This window comes from Podarcis pityusensis (assembly GCF_964106645.2).
Source record: "Podarcis pityusensis genome assembly, chromosome: 18".
In the NCBI taxonomy this organism is placed as follows: Eukaryota; Metazoa; Chordata; class Lepidosauria; order Squamata; family Lacertidae; genus Podarcis; species Podarcis pityusensis.
The window spans coordinates 4796195-4816811 of record NC_138043.1 but is presented as its reverse complement, the minus strand read 5'-3'; the positions used below and the strand labels follow the sequence as shown (position 1 = coordinate 4816811).

Sequence of the window (20617 nt, the reverse complement as noted above, 5' to 3'; positions counted from 1 at the left end):
AAAATGTCCTCTTTTGCAGGAGCAAACTGAAAAGACACCATATACATTTCTCACAATACACATTTTGGTAGGCAATGTCTTCCTAATTAAATGCATTTTTGTACATCAGTTTTACCAATAGAGTGGTACCTCGGGTTACGTACTGAATTCGCTCCGGAGGTCCATTCTTAACCTGAAACTGTTCTTAACCTGAAGCACCACTTTAGCTATTGGGGCCTCCTGCTGCCGCAGCACGATTTCTGTTCTCATCCTGAAGCAAAGTTCTTAACCCGAGGTACTACTTCTGGGTTAACGGAGTCTATAACTTGAAGCGTATGTAACCTGAAGCGTATGTAACCTCAGGTACCACTATATATGCATTTATAGGTGCTCTTTCTGCTAACGTATTCTACTATGTATATATTAACTGAGTGGCCAAAGATAACTATGTGATCAAAGGTAACCGAATTTCAGTTCCGTTATTAGTTCAGAAAGAATAAATTAGCTCTGCTTGTGTTCAAAATGTGAACCAGACCTAGGGCGGCATCCCATAATATTATGAGACACAATGAGTGTTATTTCAGCGGGTCTGCTCTCAGTATGACTTAGGGCTTGCTTGTCCTGTCTGAGCAGTTTCCCCCTTGCCACACTCCTTTCCCAGGGAAAACTAGGTCTTTACCTCTAGGTAAAGGTAAAGGGACCCCTGACCATTAGGTCCAGTCGTGGACGACTCTGAGGTTGCGGCGCTCATCTCGCTTTATTGGCCGAGGGAACCGGCGTACAGCTTCCGGGTCATGTGGCCAGCAGGACTAAGCTGCTTCTGGTGAACCAGAGCAGCGCACGGAAACGCTGAGGTTGAGGGATGTGGGACGTCGTCCTCTCAGCCAACAGGGAAGGACTCTATCTCATTTCTAAAGGGATCCTCTCTGTATTTCATCAGCCCCCCAAAGACCACCCTAACCTCTAGGTTTCCTAGATGCAGATCCAAAACACTTTGGCACCCACAACATCTCACAAATAACCATTTCACAAAACTCCCCTAGGCTGTGGGTTGTTGTGATATATTGTAGGAATGGAGGAGACATTTAATATTCAGCCTGGATTGAAAGTTCACACTTTTTGAAACAAGGTTCACACCAAAAACAGTCATCCTCCAAAATTCACATTTCTCCAGATTTTGCAGTTTAGGTCCCAGCCAAGTCATGTTTATGGGAATGCACTTAATGGGGGTAACGTGTGTCCTTTGACGCAAGGAATAGTTAAAAAAAAGCATGCCAAAAATGCATTATCTTACAGCAAATTGCTTTGCAAAAAAATGTGAATTTGTGGCACAATTGCATACAATTGCATACAATTGCATACAGTGTATCCAAAGAAATTCACATTAAAATGCTGTTGAATTTTCATGAGTTTTCCATCCGTTCTTTAAAAAAAAAAACAAGCCTGCAAACTGATACAGATATTTGGATAACTGATGGGAAAAAGAAGAAGCTGGAAGGGATAAAAGTGGACAATTTGTCCATCCATGTCTATTGGGTCAAATTAGGCCACAACTTTATTGATTACAGGAATTGAGCGGTATTGGTTTAGGCATTGGTCCCATCAACTAACCAGCTTCAGTCCGCTTGCTTGAAGACCGGTAAGGGTTAACCACCAGTAGGGGGAGTCCCACTGATGCACGTCAACTAGGAGCTCCCCCGGGGTCACCATTCGGGGGCGTGCCATGGGCCCACACCTCCATAGGCTTAGGACGAGAGCATGCCCCCCAGAATCCTTTACCGGACTACCCTTTGTTTTGGGGGGAAGGTGATGGTGCTTCCTTCCCCCCCCCATCATCTGCATAATAATACCCCCACCAATGCCTAACCACCCATACTGGGAGTTGTGACGGTTTGCTACGAGGTAGGCGAAAACAAAGTGGCTGGTGCCAATCTGCCAATTGGAAGAAATTCCTACCAGCCCCTTGATGGCGACCAACCGAAGTCCATAGCAATGTCAGAGAGCCTAGCCTAAAGGGTGGGAGGGAAGGGAAAACCAGGTCAGCTGTGGCATGGGAAAGAGGGAGATCCTCGGCCGCGCCGCCCTAAATAGAGCCAGCCACGCCTCCCGGGCCAGCCGATTGGCTGGACGGGGTGGTGATGTGTCCGCGGATTCCGCGTGTGTGGGGAGGGGTGTGAAGCCCACAACCCCACCTCCTCCCTAGCTCGGAAGTGGCTTTACCCCAAAGGACTGTGTCCTAGAACACCTGGCCGCCTCAGGGGGGCTCAGGCGGGGCCTCCTCTTAAGTGGCCCCCTTTATGTGTCAGTATCGTTGAACCAGGTGGGAGCAGGGACTGTAGTGCAATTAAATTAAAGGCATGCCCACAGGGCCAGTTGCCAATGTCAGAAGGTGGTGTGGTTGCTCGAGAGTAAGCAGGCAAGACTCCGGCCTGTCTTTTCCAGGCTTTATTCTTGGTGCAACAGTGAAGAGCGTCGTAGGTTCATGTCTGGCTCAATCGCTAGCAGAATCTAGGAGTGGTCAGCCTCTGTACCTCCCCCAGCATAAAAGCCGTGTGACCCCCGGCCTTTTCCGCCCCTCCCTGCGCCGAAGCATACTGCGCAGAATGGGCGCTGGCAAGGGCGTACTTCCCGCCTCTCCGGTATGCTCAGGCAAACAACAAAAACACGTTTGTGTGGATGCATTAGCAGTTTATTGTGAATTACTCTTGAGATACAGAGTTGCATGCAAGTTTGCCAAACTGGCGCGTCTTTTGCAAAGCAATTCCCCCAAAATAAGGCATTTGGGGCAGGCTCCTTTCACTGCTACGCACACTGACGGACACACCTCATTCCAGTATCTGCATTTTTGTGCACTAAACTTTCCTGGAGAGCCAAACTGCAAAATTCAGAGGAGGGCGAATTTGAAAGGATGGCTGTGTTTGGCATCTTATTCCAGAAAGTATGAATGAGGAAGGTTCAATCTTACCTTTGAGCTGAATTTAATTTCCCCTCTGTCCCACAACATCACCACAACCATTAGCCTGGAGGAGTTTGGCATGTGAAATGGTAAACTGGTAACTTTCAACTTTTGGTGCCAAGGTCTTTTGTATGATTGCCTAGGAATCCTAGAGCTCAGACCAGTGATTTGGACATCGAGGAAATGCACAGAGGAAGTCCCCTAGGGCTGAAAGGAAATATCTCATCTGGAACAGGGTGAGAAATTCCCACAGTCCTGGCCCTGTGGTATCCCAGAAGGCAGCGTCCAAATCTATACCAGGCTGAAGAGGGAGGATGGAGGAAGGTGGAATCATCTAAAGGGAGGTGCGGTTAATCTTTTGGCCATCCAGATGTTGATGGATGTCAACTCCAGTCGCCCCATATTGGCCATGTTGTCTGGAGCTGATGGGAGTTGGAGTCCAACAACATCTGGAAGGTGACAGGTTCTCCTCCCCTGATCCAGAGGACCAGGAGGAGATCTGTGGAGCTTTGGTCAGTCCAGACATTTGGACAACGGTGGAGAACCTTTGGTCCTCCAAAGGTTGCTGGACTCCCATCAACTGCAGCAAACATGGCCAATGGCCAGGGATAACGGGAGTTGCATTTCAGCAGCATTGAGAAGGCCAGAGGTCCCTTTTCCCTGCCTTAGGAGAAACCAGGTAGGGTAGGAGGAGGCGCTTCAGGGTGTCAGACGCGTATGGCGCTCTGAGAGATTGTTCCAGCCGTATGGGGACAGGGAGAGAGAAGGGACAGAACAGTTCTAAAGGAGAAGACGGGCACCTTTTTCAGATGAGAGAGATGGAGCAGTGAAGGTCGGGGGAAGAGGTATGATGGGGAACACGGTCAGGGAAAGGAGGCGAGCGGTTTTCTTGAAGGGGATGGGGAGGGACTGAAGGAACTTGTGGAAACCAAATCGTGTACGGAACACCTGATACTTTTGCAGCTGTTGAGGGGGGTCAGTGTGTGTGTGGTTGCAGGATTCAAGCCAAACGGCTTATGTAGCAAGCAGAAGCATTAAAGGCGAGAAGAAGAAGGAGGTCTTCCTTCTTCTCTTCACTTGGCCATGGTTTTCTTGATCCAAGGAAGGTACTGGGCGATGCGAGTGTAAACGGCAGGAGGGCAAGGGTTGCTGTAGGAGAGGATTCCATGCGCTACGCCATTGCACACCAAAGGATCACCCATCTCCCCCTGTGGAAGGAAGGAAACAAAGATGGCAAGTGGGGGAAGATTTGGCTCCACCTCAAGGAGGACTGGAATTGCAACAAGATAGGCAAACCTCCCAATTCCTGTTTCTCTCTTGTTTTGAATGTTCCTGATATTTAAACTCGGCTCCCCACTTTTGTACATCGCTTCATAGTTTTCTCTGAGTCCACACACAAATACATATTGTATTGACAGACTTCCTTCTCCTGTAAGGAGCTCAAATATGGCTTCGCTTCCTCTCCCTGTCATCCAGAAAACAACCCTGTGAGGTAGGCCAGGCTGGGAGCTAGTTACTAGGCCCCAGGGTCACTTGGGGAGCTGTGTGGCTGGGGATTGGCATGCACATGTTTCCTGAGATTCCTGCATGACAGGGGAGCGGACCCCCCCACCCTTGGGGGTCCCTTCAAACTCTATATTTCTATGATTCCACCATCTATGTTGGGGGGGCATTCAGCTCTTGGAGGCTCAGCCCTGAGGCACCGAAATGAAGAGCAGCAATCCCCATCTGCCCAGTGACTGGCCTCTGCCCACGTCCATTTTGCTGGAGAAGAGGCTTATCCCCTTCCGTCGCTTGGCTCCAGCTGTGGCAGCATCTGCAGCTGTGTCTGAGTGGGAGACAACCCCGTCCGAAACCGTGACAATGCTGAGCTAATCATTCAAACCCATGAGGACTGGAATCTCCATTTGGTTAAAACCAGAGCTCACTGATAGAGCACTTGCCTGGCGTGCAGAATGTCCCAATGGCATCCCCAGGTAGGGCTAAAAATGTCTGCTGCTGTTTGCCAGAGTAGGCATTACTGAGCTGTTCCTATGCATCTCCCGGGGCGAGGGAAGGGAAAGCTAATTTCCTAGGTTTCTATTTATTATTAAGTTTCCATGCATACATACACATTCTACATATTTTCCTCCACCTGCTCCCACCGCGGCATCCTATTTCCCCTTTTCCATGCTGCGGATCCTGTCCAATAACAGGACGGTGCTCCTCCTGCTCCCCTGCTTCTGGTCCTGCCGCCTGCCGTTTCTGCTGACGCTTACCTCCGTAAATGACTGAGTCTGATGGCCTGCACAGATCTTTCCACGGTCGATCTTGGGATAGAACTTCTGGCACTTGCGTCGGTCATAGATGCTGGCGTTGGCCGCATAGAGCATATATGGGCAATTTTTCTCATTCGGGCTCCAGCCGGCCACAGTGCAGTGCGTCCCCTCAGAGAGGTCTCTGCTAGATGTTGGCAATGGCAGGGTGCGAATGTTATCATTCAGACGAACCTTTGACTGCAGCTGGGAAAAGGAGAGGGAGACGAGGCTGAAATGAGCGCCTTAGCGTTGCAATAGGAAGCCCTTGAAACCTGTTCCTTTATGAATGTAGAACTGCATTCATAATAATGAACTCTAATAAATAGTGAGAGTCCCGTGGACTGCAAGAAAATCAAACCTCTCCATTCTGAAGGAAATCAGCCCTGAGTGCTCACGGGAAGGACAGATCCTGAAGCTGAGGCTCCAAGACTTTGGCCACCTCCTGAGAAGAGAAGACTCCCTGGAAAAGACCCTGATGTTGGGAAAGATGGAGGACACAAGGAGAAGGAGACAACAGAGGACGAGATGGTGGGACAGTGTTCTCGAAGCTACCAGCATGAGTTTGACCAAACTGCAGGAGGCAGTGGAAGACAGGAGGGCCTGGCGTGCTCTGGTCCAGGGGGTCACGAAGAGGCGGACACGACTAAACAACTAAACAACAACAACAACAATAAATAGTGATAATAATCTGATCATACTAATGATCAAAGAGCTGGATTCAGCTGAACGAGTCCATTATATTTCGCGCATGGGGATGGAAGGAGACATTATCTCCTTCTGCCTTCAGGAGCGCTGCCCTCGGGGGTGCTTGCAGAGTGAGAAAAAGGCTTGGGGTGAGATACCTTGAGGAGACGGATATCATTTGGAAAGGTGATGTTCTTAGACATAAACTTTGGATGCCGGTAGACGTGGGCCACACTGTAAGTTTTGCTGACATATTTGAGGTCATGTGCTCCCAGGACAACCTTATCAAAACTGGAAAGAAAGCAACAGTCAGGGTCAGAGATCCCAAGAATCAATGCTCTCCCAGTCCCTGTGCAAAAGACCAGTCTCCACCCCACGGCCCTTAATAATAACAAATTGTTGTTGTTGTTGTTGATCTTGTTGCTGTTGTTGTTTGTACCCCACCCATCAGGCTGGGCTGCCCCAAACACTCTGGGAAACTTCCAACAGAATATACAAAAACACAGCAGAACGTCAGACATTCAAAGCTTCCCTCCGCAGGGCTGCCTTCAGATGTTTACGGAAGGTCATAACTTTATTTATTTCTTTGACATCTGATGGGAGGGCGTCACTACCAAGAAGACCCTCTGCCTGATCCCCCGTAACTTCACTTCTCTCAGTGAGGGAACCACCAGAAGACCCTTGGAGTTGGATTTAAGTGTCCGGGCTGAATGATGGGGGGGGGGGACGCTCCTTCAGGGATACAGGGCTGAGACTATTTAGGGCTTTAGTAAAGGTAAAGGGACCCCTGACCATTAGGTCCAGTCGTGGCCGACTCTGGGGTTGCGGCACTCATCTCGCTTTATTGGCTGAGGGAGCTGGCGTACAGCTTCCGGGTCATGTGGCCAGCATGACTAAGCCGCTTCTGGCGAACCAGAGCAGCGCATGGAAACGCCGTTTACCTTCCCGCCGGAGCGGTACCTATTTACAGTGGTGCCTCGCAAGACGAAATTAATCCGTTCCGCGAGTGTCTTCGTCTAGCGGTTTTTTCATCTTGCGAAGCAACCCTATTAGCGGATTAGCGGATTAGCGCTATTAGCGGTTTAGCGGCTATTAAAGGCTTAGCGGCTTAGCGGTTTAGCTGCTAAAAGGCTATTAGCGGCTTAGCGGCTTAGAAAAAAAGGGGGGAGCGAAAAAAAACTCAAGACTCGCAAGACATTTTCGTCTTGCGAAGCAAGCCCATAGGGAAATTCGTCCTGCGAAGCAACTCAAAAATGGAAAACACTTTCGTCTAGCGGGTTTTCCGTCTTGTGAGGCATTCGTCTTGCAGGGCACCACTGTATCTACTTGCACTTTGACGTGCTTTCGAACTGTTAGGTTGGCAGGAGCAGGGACCAAGCAACGGGAGCTCACCCCGTCACGGGGATTCAAACCGCCGACATTCTGATCGGCAAGTCCTAGGCTCTGTGGTTTAACCCAAAGTGCCGTCCGCATCCCAGGGCTTTAGTAGCCAGCACCAATTGTGCTCAGAAGCATACTGAGAGCCAATGTAGATATTTTGGGACCGGTGTTGTGTGGTCCTGGCAGCCACTCCTGGCTACCAGTCTAGTAGCCACATTATGTATTAGTTGTAGCTTCTGAGTCACCTTCAACGGTAGCCCCACGGAGAGCGCATTGCAGTAGTCCGGGCAGGAGATGACCAGAGCATGCACCACTCTGGTGAGACAGTCTGCGGGCAAGTAGGGTCTCAGAAGGAGCTAGTACCAGAAGGAGCTAGTAGACAGCTGCCTAGGGACAGAATTGCCCTATGCCTCCATGGACAGCTGTGAGTCCAAAATGACCCCCAGGCTGCACACCTGGCCCTTAAGATGTTTTTTTAGGAACTTGTTTAACAACCATTTTTTCTCCAGCTGGTCTGCGGAGACTCCCTCACAAAGGGAGGCATCCACCACCCCGCAGAGCCCATTGCCCATCCCTGTCTGGCTCGCTTTTATGTGCCACGATGCGCAAGGATCACGGAGGCAGGGGGTTGATTTCACTCCAGGCAGCCTGTCCACATCCTCAGAGGTAACAGGTTGAAATTCATCCCATGCAATTTGACTAGACGGAGCAATGGGACATTCCTGTCTCTGCCCTGCCCCCTTCCAGCAATTAGCTTTACCCTCAATGATCACCACTCCTACAAAAAGAGGAAGGCCTTAGGGATACTTACTTTGTGCAGCGTGCAGAAGTCATGACCCACTGTTCTCCCACGAGGAATCCGCCACAGATGTAACGGTTCTGGTAATCCAGCAAGGCAGCCATGTAGGGTCTGGAGTGAGGACTGGCTCCATTCGGGCAACGATTCTGCCTCCGCAGTGGATCTTCAGGAAGCAAACACAGAGATAAACTGCTACTGCTGCTGCTTACAAATTCTAGAGCATTGTGGTTTCTGAGCCCAGTTCAAAATGCTGGAGCTGCCTTGGCCCTCTATATCTGAAGGAGAGTCATCACCCCCATCGCCTGAGGTCCAGCTCTGAGGGTCTTCTGGCAGTTTCCCTCGTTGCGAGAAGCAAAGTCACAGGGAACCAGGCAGAGGGCCTTCTTGGTGGTTGGCGCCTGCCCTGTGGAACACCCTCCCATCAGATATCAAGGAGATAAAGAACTACAGTGGTACCTCTGGTTAAGTACTTATTTCGTTCCAGAGGTCCGTTCTTAAGCTGAAACTGTTCTTAACCTGAAGCACCACTTTAGCTAATGGGGTCTCCCGCTGCTGCTGTGTGATTTCTGTTCTCATCCTGAAGCAAAGTTCTTAACCCGAGGTACTATTTCTGGTTTAGCAGAGTCTGTAACCTGAAGCGTCTGTAACCTGAAGCGTATTTAACCAGAGGTACCACTGTATGTCACTTTTGGAAGACATGTGAAGGTGGCCCTGGATTGGGAAGCTTTTAACGTTTGATGTTTTACTATGTTTTTATATGTGCCAAATAAAAGCCATGGGGCAGGAGAACAGTTCACTGTTCCAACCTGGAGATCCGAATTTTGGGGATGGATCCTTCATCCCTTGTGCAATGCAAAGCGGGTGCCCTGCCATTGATCTAGGCATACAAACGGCACTCACATAATAATAATAATAATAATAATAATAATAATAATAATAATTTATTAATACCCTGCCCATCTGGCTGGGCTTCCCCAGCCACTCTGGGCGGCTCCCAACAAAACACTAAAATACAATAACCTATTAAACATTAGAAGCTTCCCTAAACAGGGCTGCCTTCAGATGTCTTCTAAAAGTCTGGTAGTTATTTTTCTCTTTGACATCTGGTGGGAGGGCGTTCCACAGGGAGGGCGCCACCACCGAGAAGGCCCTCTGCCTGGTTCCCTGGAACTTGGCTTCTCGCAGGGAGGGAACCGCCAGAAGGCCCTCGGAGCTGGACCTCAGTGTCCGGGCAGAACGATGGAGGTGGAGACGCTCCTTCAGGTATACTGGACCGAGGCCGTTTAGGGCTTTAAAGCACCCTAAGCATCCGAAACAGAAGGAATCAGGTTGGCTTGGCCCCCAAGTGTAGTAGAAATGGGTTCGTGAGTTAGCGGGCTTTACTCACCTGTTTGGGCCAAGGAGAAGGACAGCAGTAGCAGAAGAACCTGGCGGAGTCTCCACATCTTGTTGTTTGCAAAGGAGGGAGATTCCTGGCGCTTAACTCTTCAGCCTCCTGACTCCGTAGCTTTTATTACGTCCACCCTCTGGACCCCACCTTCCCCAGGAAGCCACAATCTAGACTGGAGATCTGATGGGCAAATCTTTACTACCCCACCCACCCATCGATGGCCATCAGATAGCAAGACAGTTTGTGGGGTTTTGTTTTGTTGGGGCCAGATAAGGAGACTGGGAAAGGGGAAACAGAGTGAACCCTTAGTGTCGAAATACTTTTGGGTGTGTGTGCAAAGATTGGGGTGCTGCCTTGCTGTATGCAGAGAACCCCTCCCTTACCAATAGAAAGGCATCATGCAGAATCTAAATCTGGACATGGGAATCCAAGCCGCCTAACCTTCCCTTTGGAGGTGGGTTGGCAAGGAGGGCCGTTGTCGAGTCACCACCTGCGTACAATGGTACCTTGGTTTGCACACATCTTGGTTTGCATACGTTTTGGATTACAAACACGTCAACCCCGGAAATGCGTGTCCCAGTTTGCAACCTCTTTTTGGATTACAACCCATTTTGGGGGATTACGAACACGTGTTTTTTTGGAGGCCCCATTGGCGAAAGCGCACCTTGGGTTACAACCTGTTTTGGTTTACAAACGGACCTCCGGAACAGATTATGGTTGTAAACCAAGGTAGCTCAGCCTGTGATAGTAAAGGTAAAGGGATCCCTGACCATTAGGTCCAGTCGTGGCCGACTCTGGGGTTGCAGCGCTCATCTCGCTTTATTGGTTGAGGAAGCCAGCGTACAGCTTCCGGGTCATGTGGCCAGCATGACTAAGCCGCTTCTGGCAAACCAGAGCAGCGCACGGAAAGGCCATTTACCTTCCCGCCGGAGCGGTACCTATTTATCTACTTGCACTTTGACGTGCTTTCAAACTGCTAGGTTGGCAGGAGCAGGGACCGAGCAACGGGAGCTCACCCCGTCATTGCAGGGATTCGAACCGCCGACCTTGTGATCGGCAAGTCCTTGGCTCTGTGGTTTAACCCACAGCGCCAAAAGGCCTGCACTACCTGATGCTGACGAAGCTAAAATTCCATCTTTGGTCCCGGTATGGGGCAGCTGCATTGCAGATGGTTGGAACAGATGATTCTCAGGGTCCCAGCTCTACGATTCTATAGTTCTACAAGTCACGAACTTATGAGCACCTTGAATGGGGCCCGGAAACCCGGAATTGGCAAAGCTGCCCATCTCTCGCAGTTGCTCGTGGAAGCTGGAGGAGAACATCCAGAGAGCGGAAGGTTCTTAACCCCTGGACAAATGGGATGATGGCGGTCACAACAGCATGAAGGGTATTGCTGGAACATAAGCTTAACGTGAATCAACAGTTACAGATAGGTAGCCGTGTTGGTCTGCCATAGTCAAAATAAAAAAATCCTTCCAGTAGCACCTTTAAGACCAACTAAGTTAGTTCTTGGTATGAGCTTTCGTGTGCAAGCACACTTCTTCAGATACACTGTGAATCAACAGTGTTATGCAGTAGCAAAAAAAGCTAACACTATTCTAGGCTGCATCAACAGAAGATCAGTGGTACCTTGGTTCTCAAAGATGAACGTTAGAAACTGTGAGGTGAGCTCCAGAGTTTCACTATGCAGTGCTAAAAGATGGCCTGCTTTTGTCCTGTGCTGAATCTTTCCACATTCCTCCTCGCCAGTCCCAATGGGCATCATCCATCGCGGACCATGTCCTTTCCTAACTAGAGGTTCCCAGAATGGAAACAGGGACCTTCTGCTTGCAAAGCAGGGGATCTACTGCTAAGCTCCCTGTTAAGTTGTGGGTGAACATATCAGACGACACAGCGATTCTTCAAACAGCTCTTGTTTATTCACAGGCCAGAACAGAACTGAACTGAAGGGTTCAGCCAGCCTGCTTATATAGAGCTCCAGTACAACGTAACTGTAACAACTTTCTGTATCTATCCAATATCCAATCACTGAACATCACTTTCGATCCCTTATTTGCATATGTGGACCTGAGTAAAAACTATTTACAGTATCCCCCTGCTGGCCCAGGGTGAGAAATTCAGTACATAACACTCCCCATATCAAAGTTTTTACTGGCAGCTGCTGTCCCTTGCGATGGGTGGAGTGTAAATCAGGGAGCCCAACAGCTGGTCAGGCAGAGAGGCAGCTCATTCCAGTTTCCTCCCCATCCTGCTCTCTGCTGAGTTCCACAAGGGAGCTACAAAAAACACAAGAGCTACAAGCATGACAAGTGAGCACGTGCTTCATGCTGTTATGACCGCCATCATCCCATTTGTCAACAGGTTAGGGACCTCTGACCCCCCAGATGTTGTTCTTCTGTAGCTCCCATCAGCCCCAGCGACGGATGAGCAGCTCTGCCAAATCCGGGTTCAATCCGTTTCTCCTTTCCCCAGTCTCCTTATATGGCCCCAACAGAACCGAACCGCACAAATCGTTTTGCTATCTGGTTACCATCGATGGGTGGAGGTGGGGTCTGTCACATGGATGGAGAGAAAAGATAAATGTGTTGAAATCCGCCTATCAGATCTCAAGTCTAGATTGCGGCTTCCGGGCGAAGGTGGAGTCCAGAGGGTGGAGGTAGTGAAAGCCGCAAGGGTTAAGATGCTGAAGAGTTAAGATCAGGCATCTCCCACCTTGGCAAGCATCAAGATGTGGAGACTCCACCAGGTTCTTCTTCTACTCCTCTTCTACTCCTTCTCTTTGGCCCAGATGGATGACCAAAGCAACAACCCACCCATTATCCCTGGCCATTGGTCATGTTTGCTGCAGTTGATGGGAGTCCAGCAATCTTTGGAGGACGAAAGGTTCCCCACCATTGTCCAAATGTCTGGACTGACCAAAGTTCCACAGATCTCCTCCTCGTCCTCTGGGTCAGGGGAGGTGAACCTGTCACCTTCCAGATGTTGTCGGACTCCAACTCCCATCAGCCCCAGACAACATGGCCAATACGGGGCGACTGGAGTTGACACCCATCAACATCTGCATGGCCAAAAGATTAACCGCACCTTCCTTTAGATGATTCCACCTTCCTCCATCCTCCCTCTTCAGCCTGGTATAGATTTGGACTTTGCGTTCTGGGACACCAGAGGGCCAGGACTGTGGGAATTTCTCACCCTGTTCAAGAGGAGATATTTCATTTCAGCCCTAGGGGACTTGCTCTGTGCATTTCCTCAATGTCCAATACACTGGTCTGAGCTCTAGGATTCCTAGACAATCATACAAAAGATCTTGGCACCAAAATGCATTTAAAAAGGGGGCGGGCAGTTAAAAGTTAGCAGTTGGGAATAAGATCCAAAACACAGCCATCTTTTAAAATTCGCCCTCCTCTGAATTTTGCAGTTCAGCTCTCCAGGCAAGTTTAGTGCACAAAAATTCAGATACTGGAATGAGGTGTGTCTATCAGTGTGCGTAGCACTGCCAGGAAACAGGGAATTGTGTTCACATGTGGTGGGGGTGTAAATATGTACAATTTTTCTGACAAAGGGAGTTTAAGGAAATAACAGAAACCACTGAGTTAAAGCTGACCGAAAGTCCAGAGGAAAATTCAACAGCATTTTAATGTGAATTTCTTTTGATACACACTTTTATATGCAATTGTGCCAAATATTCACATTTTCTGCAAACCAATTTGCCCTAAGATAATATATTTTTGGTATGCTTTTTTAAAAACCATAAGGTAAAGGTAAGGGGACCCCTGACCATTAGGTCCAGTCGTGGCCGAATCTGGGGTTGCGACGCTCATCTCGCTTTATTGACCGAGGGAGCCGGCGTACAGCTTCCGGGTCATGTGGCCAGCATGACAGAGCAGCACACGGAAACGCCGTTTACCTTCCCGCCAGAGCGGTACCTATTGATCTACTTGCACTTTGACGTGCTTTCGAACTGCTAGGTGGGCAGGAGCAGGGACCGAGCAACAGGAGCTCACCCTGTCGCGGGGATTCGAACCGCCGACCTTCTGATCGGCAAGTCCTAGGCTCTGTGATTTAACCCACAGCGCCACCTGCGTCCCTATTACATGCACTATTACATTAAAACTATCAAAACTATTACATGCACACAAAATCTGGAGAAATGTTAATTTTGGAGGAAGACTGTTTTTGGTGTGAACCTTGTTTCAGAAAGTGTGGACGAGGGAGGTTCAACTTTCAATCCAGGCTGAATATTAAATGTCTCCTCCATCCTTACAATACATCACAACAACCCACAGCCTAGGGGAGTTTTGTGAAATGGTTATTTGTGAGATGTTGTGGGTACCAAAGTGTTTTGGATCTGCATCTAGGAATCCTAGGGGTTAGAATGGTCTTTGGGGGGCTGATGAAATGCAGAGAGGATTCTTTTAGAAATGGGATAAAGTCCTTCCCCATTGGCTGAGAGGACGACGTCCGACATCCCTCAACCTCAAGTGGCTCAACTTGACCTTGTCCCAAAATGCAGGTTTCAATGGAAGGTCTGTGGGGCTCTGGAAGGAAGAGCCAGAGGAATCTTCTAAAGCAGTAAGTGCCGCCCTGTGGTGTGCCATTTTGTCACCCCTCAGGGATGACACCCAGGGCAGGCCGCACCTCCCTTCCCACGCCCTTGAGGCCAGGTATAAGTAGACTGGCATCTGCCCATGTCTGTTTTGCTGGACAGGAGAAGGATCCCTCAGAAGGGTGGGATCCATAACGAGGAAGCTCTCCCACTTCTGATCCTGTCACTTGCAGCTTCTGCTGACTCGCCGTGAAAACAGCCTCTGGCGTGTCGGATCTTCCGGCACAGACCTTCCCATCATTGAGATTAGGATATGGCTTCCCATACTGCCTGCAGTCAGAGATAGCTGGTGACCAGTCTTTCTAAACTGTTGGCTCATGTTCAGTTTAGGTCCACGAAGACCCCTAGATCCTTTCCACATGGACTGCTAGTAAGCCAGGTATCCCCCATCCTATATTTGTGCATCTGAATCCAGTCGCTCATCAATCCGTGACATGTAAGACCATATGAATTCAGCACAGATTCACCAGGACCTCAAGTCTCTTGATCAGTTCACAAAACAGATGGAAAAGTCTCTTTGCACCTTTCAACCAAGTGACCGCAGAAACCATTAGGAATCCAGTGTCCGGTCACAAAGTAGGGCAGTATACAAATTTAATTAATTAAGAGGAAGAAGAAGAAGAAGAAGAAGAAGAAGAAGAAGAAGAAGAAGAAGAAGAAGAAGAAGAAATTAATAGTAACAGCCACTCGAGTGTATCGAAAGCTGGTCTCTGATTTTGTTTGAATGAATTACATTATCTTCGCTCCTCTGATTTCGTAAACCTTTGCTTAAAAAGTCTCCGATTCCGGGATCGCTCAGTTTCTCATTTTTTCCAGTCTCCCCATCGGACTATCTGATTGCCGTTCGTGGTGGGATCAGCCACGTGGCTAGTGAGAAACGATAAGCCTGCCTATCAGATCTCAAGTCCAGATTGTGGCTTCCTGGGGAAGGTGGAGTCCAGAGGCTGGAGGCCATAAAAGCCACGGGGTCGAGAGGCTGAAGAGTTAAGCGCCAGGCATCTCCCTCCTTGGCAAGCATCAAGATGTGGAGACTCCGCCAGGTTCTTCTGCTACTGCTGTCCTTCTCCTCAGCCCAAACAGGTGAGTAAAAGCACCATGGCAGATGATACACCATGGCGTTTCTTCTCCCTGAAATCCTACCAGCTGTCCATTCCGCCTCTGGTCACGACTTGACTGTCTGTCTCCAGGCACTGTGGTCATCTGCAAGGGATTCCCACATGGTAGGGTTGATGTCGCCAGTCTTCATGTTAGCAGACCCCTTTGTAATGCAGAGTTGGTCTGCCAATCATAATAAAGACGTTATGAGACTCGTATCTCAATTCCACAATGAGACCCTCTTGGCAGTCCATGCAGGAGAATACTGAGCTAATGGGTGGAGGGGTCTTCTTATGACTGCTCTTGGCTTTCGCTTTGCTAACTTCCTTGCTAGGAAAACCAATTGTAAGCTCACTGGGACGGAGACCCGTCCTTTTTGATCCCCCAATAACTTTGAATGTGTGGAAGACAGCCCAGAGCATGCAAGGAGGAGTACGAGGAGCTGATCTCTGCATACGGTTCTTGCAGATCCATTGCGGAGTCAGATTGTTGGGGGCCATGAAGCCCAGCCCCACTCCAGACCCTACATGGCTGCCTTGAAATATCACAATGGGAATTTCGGCTGTGGCGGATTCCTGGTGGCGCCCCAGTGGGTAATGACGGCTGCGCACTGTGATGGGTAAGTCTCACTAATCCTCCTTGGTTTTCAGCAGGGATGGTCATGGAATCAGAGAATTATACAATTGGACTGCAAGGGTCATCTGTTCAGCTAAAGCACCCATGACAGATGACCACCTAACCATCAAGGTGCACAGCTGGTTGTGTGGAGGGAGCCTGGTCTTTTGCACGGGGGCCAGGAGGGGATTGAGTCCTGGCATCTCTGACACTAACTGATGCTCTCTTTCCAGCAACTATACGGTCACCTTGGGGGCACACAACATCTCCGCTGAAGAACCCTCTCAGCAAGAGTTCAGGATTGAGGCTAGCTACACACACCCTGAATATAAAATATATTACGAATATAACGAACTCATCGTACACAACGATATCCGTCTGCTCAAGGTAACTTGCTCCAAGCAATCTCTCCTTCTATCTTCCCCCCGAGGTCAGTGATCCTGAAGGCAGAAGGAGCCAAGGCTCTCCTAACCGTCCCAATGTGTGCAGCATAATGAACTAGATTTTGTGCAGTTTACCCTGGCATTGGATGACCAAAAGTCTCCTCCGTAGCAGCCCAGAAATCATTAATTTCGGAGTAGGCTGTTGCTTGTAGGAGTTTTTATCTAATTCTGGGAATGTTTTTTCTAAAAGCGATTTCAGTTGTATCCTTTTAGTATTGATATGTTTGCCACAAAGCAGATTGGGGGGGGGGTGTGCAGTGGAGAAGCCCCATCGCAGTCGCAAGACTCTTGCTGGTACAACCATCCAGTTGAACGTGGGCCATTAATATTATCCATACCGTAATATTATCATTTGGTGTTATTAATAGAGTCTGCTGATTTCTTTTGCCCAAAGTTCCCCATTTTAGAGGCACCAGATTCCCCCAAGGGTTTCCTCAAGCAACACTAAACCAATGAGCTCTCTCCCATCTCTCCTTTCCGCAGCTGAATTCCACGGCTACTCTGAATGAAAACGTCCAGATCCTGCGCTTGCCCAAATTCGACCGTGACCTCTCCCATGGGACCCCCTGCAGCGTGGCAGGATGGGGCCGGATTTACAAAGACTGGTTACCAGACACTCTCTACGAGACCAATGTCGCCATCTATGACCATTGGTGGTGCAGTTGGTGGTATTCACATCTCAATGATGGGCAGGTCTGCGCCAGGAGACCCGACGAGCCTGAGACTGCTTTCAAGGTGAGGGGCAGCAGAAGCAGCAAGTGACAGGATGGGGGGGGGAGAGCCTTCCACCCTTCTGAGGGGTCATTCGCTTCTCCAGGAAAATGGACACGGGCTTGAATTGTGCTAAGGGCTCCGGCCCACTTTCGCTTGTCCCTCTGCTTTCCCGGGGGGGGGGGTGTCACTCCTTAGCGCTCAATTGGAGCAATCGGCCATCAAGCTTTGCATGGATTGCTGTTTGTTCCAATTTAGAACTTAAATAGTGGGTTTTCCTGGGAAAGGAAGGAGTGTACAAGCCCCAAGTCGTACTGAGAGTAGATCAGCTAGTAACCTGGCAGTTTGCCCTGGTTCAAGAAGAAGAAGAAGAAGAAGAGTTTGGACTTGATATCCTGCCTTTCACTCCCCTTAAGGAGTCTCAAAGCAATCTCCTTTCCCTTCCTCCCCCACAACAAACACTCTGCGAGGTGAGTGGGGCTGAGAGACTTCAGAGAAGTGTGACTGGCCCAAGGTCACCCAGCAGCTGCATGTGGAGGAGCGGGGAATCGAACCCGGTTCACCAGATTACGAGTCCACCGCTCTTAATCACTACACCACGCTGGCTCATGCTGGTTCAAGCACGAGAGTTGGCCACAACGTGGATCCAAATCTTCCCCCAGCTGCCATCTTTGTTCTCTCTCTCCACAGGGCGATTCAGGTGGCCCCTTGGTGTGCGATGGCGTGGCAGAAGGAATCGTCTCGTATGGCAAGCCCTGCCCTCCTGGAGTTTACACTCGCGTTGCCCATTACCTTCCATGGATCAAGAGAACCATGAAACTGTGAACAGAAGAAGCAACCGCGGTGACATTGTGCCTTCTTTCCCACCCCTAATGCTTTTGCTTGCTGAATAACATGCTTGGCTTGCATTCTGCAACAACACACACACACACACAGAGAGAGAGAGAGAGAGAGAGAGAGAGAGAGAGAGAGAGAGAGACCCCTCAATGGCTGCAAAAAAGTAAGATCTATCAGATGTTTCATACAGGATGGTGTTTGGTTAAGTTCCTTCACTGCCTCCCATCCCCTTGAAGAAAACCCTTCCATGGACCTCCATCTCCCTCAAGCCGCTCCTTCCTTCTCTCTTACTTCCCCTAATGCAGGGATGGAGGAACTGTGGCCCCCAGATGCTGGAGTCCAGCAACATCTGGAGAGCCAAAGACGGAACAAATGTCTGGATAGCATCATGTTCCTTGAGATCAGGAGGGAAGGACCTGTGACTCTCTAAATGTGGCTGGACTCCAACTCCCATCAGTCCTGGCCAGTTTAGCCAAATGTGAGGGCTGATGGGAGTTGAAGTCCATCAACATCTGGATAGCCAAAATGTCAGCCACCTCTGCTTTAGAGGACTCCTCTGGCTCTTCCTCCCAGAGGTCCGCAGACCTGCCATTGAAACCTGCATTCTGGGTCAAGGTCAGGTCAAGCCCCTTTAGATTGAGGGATGTGGGACGTCATCCTCTCGGCCAACAGGGAAGGACTTTATCCCATTTCTAAAGGGATCCTCTCTGTATTTCATCAGCCCCCCAAACACCACCCTAACCTCTAGGATTCCTAGATGCAGATCCAAAACACCTTGGCACCCACAACATCTCACAAATAACCTTTTCACAAAATAAACTCCCCTAGGCTGTGGGTTAGGGACGCGGGTGGCGCTGTGGGTTAAACCACAGAACCTAGGACTTGCCGATCAGAAGGTCGGCGGTTCAAATCCCCGCAATGGACGGGGTGAGCTCCCGTTGCTCGGTCCCTGCTCCTGCCAAACTAGCAGTTTGAAAGCACATCAAAGTGCAAGTAGATAAATAGGTACCACTCCAGCAGGAAAGTAAACGGCGTTTCTGTGCGCTGCTCTGGTTCTCCAGAAGCGGCTTGGTCATGCTGGCCACATGACCCGGAAGCTGTACGCCGGCTCCCTCAGCCAATAAAGTGAGATGAGCACAGCAACCCCAGAGTCGGCCACGACTGGACCTAATGGTCAGGGGACCCTTTAGCTTTACCTTAGGCTGTGGGTTGCGATGTATTGTAGGAATGGAGGAGACATTTAATATTCAGCCTGGATTGAAAGTTCACACTTTCTGAAACATGGTTCACACCAAAAACAGTCATCCTCCAAAATTAACATTTCTCCAGATTTTGCCATTCAGGCCTCCAGCCAAGCCATGTTTATGGGAATGCACGTAATGGGGGGTAAAGTGTGTCTTTTGATGCATGTAATAGTTTTTTTTAAAAAAGCAAACAAAAAATGCATTATCTTAGGGCAAATTGCTTTGCAGAAAATGTGAAATTTCGGCACAATTGCGTAACAAAGTGTGTATCCAAAGAAATTCACATTAAAATGCTGTTGAATTTTCTTGATTTTTCTTTTTTTAAAAAAAAATACCCTGCAAACTTTTACAGATACGTGGATAACTGAACTTAAATGGCAAAGCTGTCCATGGAGGCGCTGGTTAACTCTGTGTCCAGGGCAGCTGTCTACCAGTTCCATCTGGTACGCAGTCTCAGACCCTCCCTGCCCGTGGACTGTCTCGCCAGAGTGGTGCATGCTCTAGTTATCTCCCGCTTGGACTACTGCAATGCGCTCTACGTGGGGCTACCTTTGAAGGTGATGCGGAAACTGCAATTAATCCAGAATGCGGCAGCTAGACTGGTGACTGGGAGTGGCCGCCGGGACCACATAACACCGGTCCTGAGAGATCTGCATTGGCTCCCAGTACGTTTCCGAGCACAATTCAAAGTGTTGGTGCTGACCTTTAAAGCCCTAAACGGCCTCGGTCCAGTATCCCTGAAGGAGCATCTCCACCCCCATCGTTCAGCCCGGACACTGGGGTCCAGCTCCGAGGGCCTTCTGGCGGTTCCCTCATTGCGAGAAGTGAGGTTACAGGGAACCAGTCAGAGGGCCTTCTCGGTGGTGGCGCCCGCCCTGTGGAACACCCACCCCTCAGATGTGAAGGAAATAAGCAGCTATCCTTTCTTTAAAAGACATCTGAAGGCAGCCCTGTTCAGGGAAGTTTTTAATATTTAACGCTGTACTGTTTTTAACACTTGATTGGGAGCCGCCCAGACTGGCTGGGGAAACTCAGCCAGATGTACGGGGTATAAAAAATAAATTATTATTATTATCATCATTATTATTATTACTTAGGTGGCTAACTGGAGATTGGAAAAAGAAGGGAAGGGCCGGGAGGGAAGAGGAAAACATGAATCAAAATTAAGGCACCAATTCATAAAATAATAAGAGTTGGAAGGTACGACAAGGGCCATATAATACAACCCCCTTTGATGCAGGAATCTTTTGCCCAACGTGGGGCTCAAACCCACAGCCCTGAGAGTGGCTCCCATTTGTGGAATTCTCTCCCCAGAGAGGCTCGCCGGCTGCCTTCGTTACATATCTGTGGCCTTTTAGATGTGTTTCCTGGAGGGGTGTATGTGTGTTATTGGTTTGTTTTCATTCTTGTTTTTGTTTCATTATGCATTCTTGCAATCTCATTTTGTATTGGATGAAGGGCTGGCCTTTTGTTGTTGTTGTTTAGTCGTGTCCGCCTCTTCGTGACCCCCTGGACCAGAGCACGCCAGGCCCTCCTGTCTTCCACTGCCTCCTGCAGTTTGGTCAAACTCATGCTGGTAGC

At 49.4% G+C, this 20617-nt stretch overlaps 2 protein-coding genes across 4 annotated transcripts in view; one reads left to right on the top strand and one right to left on the bottom strand.

Annotated features, from left to right (window-relative positions):
* The window catches only part of LOC308467456 (granzyme H-like), a 175490-nt gene that overhangs the window by 6177 nt on the left and 148696 nt on the right, over positions 1-20617 (top strand). The window contains exons 1-5 of one of the 3 annotated variants that reach the window (XM_080989212.1): positions 13860-15171; positions 15655-15805; positions 16035-16188; positions 16728-16979; positions 17646-19341. In XM_080989212.1, the coding sequence (XP_080845338.1) occupies positions 15114-15171; positions 15655-15805; positions 16035-16188; positions 16728-16979; positions 17646-17780 (750 nt within the window). In that variant the 5' untranslated portion in view covers positions 13860-15113 and the 3' untranslated portion in view covers positions 17781-19341. Of the gene's footprint in view, positions 1-13859; positions 15172-15654; positions 15806-16034; positions 16189-16727; positions 16980-17645; positions 19342-20617 lie in introns of those variants that run through there. The other 2 variants (XR_013981182.1, XM_080989211.1) reach the window with 2 other exon arrangements.
* LOC308467468 (kallikrein-8-like) lies at positions 2647-9905 on the bottom strand. The gene is made up of 5 exons (XM_080989232.1): positions 9483-9905; positions 8108-8258; positions 6075-6207; positions 5194-5436; positions 2647-4143 (listed from the first exon to the last, which is right to left on the bottom strand). Exons 1-5 carry the CDS (start codon positions 9538-9540, stop codon positions 4009-4011), a joined length of 720 nt encoding a protein of 239 aa, XP_080845358.1. The 5' UTR covers positions 9541-9905; the 3' UTR covers positions 2647-4008.